At 30.4% G+C, this 1,527-nt stretch overlaps 1 protein-coding gene across 1 annotated transcript in view; it reads right to left on the reverse strand.

Annotated features, from left to right (window-relative positions):
• Positions 1-1,157: 1,157 nt before the first annotated feature.
• LOC112505091 (protein HOTHEAD-like) overlaps positions 1,158-1,527 on the reverse strand; it is a gene marked incomplete at its 5' end in the record, with an annotated part of 1,400 nt that continues 1,030 nt past the window's right edge. Inside the window, one exon of the mRNA XM_025109043.1 lies at positions 1,158-1,526. Within this exon, the coding sequence (XP_024964811.1) occupies positions 1,158-1,526 (369 nt within the window). The remainder of the gene's footprint in view (position 1,527) is intronic.

Consider the following 1,527-nt stretch of genomic DNA (forward strand, 5'->3'; position numbering starts at 1 on the left):
AATTATCTTCACCACCATATAAAGATATGTATGATCTTATGAAATTATTCCAATCTTAACTAATTGTAGTAGATCTCAATATTATCTTTTTTCTAACTATTAATAATACCATGCTTTCTCTACGGACACTAATCCATATTTATATGTATTGTAATTACTTCGATAATACATACACAAGATTGTATTATAGACACTCTTGTATCACTACTGTTTTCATAATAGATTTTAATACAAAATTGAGACGTTCAAACTTTTAGTTATTTTAATAGTTAAAAATATTTTTAACAGATTCTTTAATACAAAAAGATAAGACTTCTGTTTAATAATTTACTCAAACAAATTCTACTTGTAATTCTCAAAAATTATAATATATATATATATATATATATATATTCGAAATGTTGTTGCACATCAGCAATTTCGTTGTTTGAAACTTGGAAGAGATGGCAAAGTCGGGGGTGGTTGGGCACGCAAAAAACAACACAAAAATATATTAATCAATAAAAAGGTAAAGTTATATGTTTAAATTTAATTAATAGCAATCAAACAAATAAGTCGCCACGTGATGTTGATTTGATCTCAKTCAATGTATTTTTTTCATTTTTTTCCTTCTGTTTTTCAAAATTGATCAATAGTGGGTTAGGTGGTCATTACATTTAATAAGTATATTTTAGAGGACGTTTGTGTTTATAAAACACTTTTTTTAAATAATATCGTATAAATTTTTTAATAGKACTTTTAATTTCATAAGGGTCTTAAAAAACTATTTAAGACGCCCAAACGCATCATGCTCTTTCATAAGAAACATATATGTTTGGATCCATACACTTAATTCATGTAAAGTCGTCTATTAGCAYACTTAAAGATTTATGACATTCTTGTAAACTCGATTTTGTTGAAGTGAATATTTTGACCAATCAATTGTAATTGGATGGAACAACCTTTTTGGGCACTCTGTTAACCTGTACTCGAGATAAAAAGTGGAAAGGATAATCTAAATAAAGACTAAAATTCACAYCATTTTTATTTTTCTTCAATCTTGACATAACAATCGTCCAAACTCCAAATGCCATAAAATTTCATACAATTTGATATCATCCGTTTATTAACATCTATTAGTACTRTGATATCTTTATGGAAAAACGAGTACGATGAACTCACATATCGGCATATGCCTTCTCGACTGCAAATCTTTGTGCTAGCATCGTAACTCCCATGTACCTTCCGAGCATCATGAGGCTAGCTTGCGGATTAGTTCCTGGAGAGTTGAGGAAAGTGGATCCATCCATGACTCGAAGACCTTCGACACCAATWACCTTATATTCATTGTCAATAACTCTGCCAACTTGACACCCACCATGATAATGCCAYATAGTCRTTACACTGTCCTTGCAATATTGTTCGAAGGTCGAAAATGTTAGATTGTTTGGATTCTGGTTATATGGTAGTCTTGCGTTAAGATCGAGAATATCTTGGGTCGTCATATTGGGATACTTGTAGTTCGCGAACGCTTCTGTTTCAATAGCT

This window comes from Cynara cardunculus, unplaced genomic scaffold (assembly GCF_001531365.2).
Source record: "Cynara cardunculus var. scolymus isolate 2C unplaced genomic scaffold, CcrdV1 Un_Scaffold_8389, whole genome shotgun sequence".
NCBI classification, from domain to species: domain Eukaryota; kingdom Viridiplantae; phylum Streptophyta; class Magnoliopsida; order Asterales; family Asteraceae; genus Cynara; species Cynara cardunculus.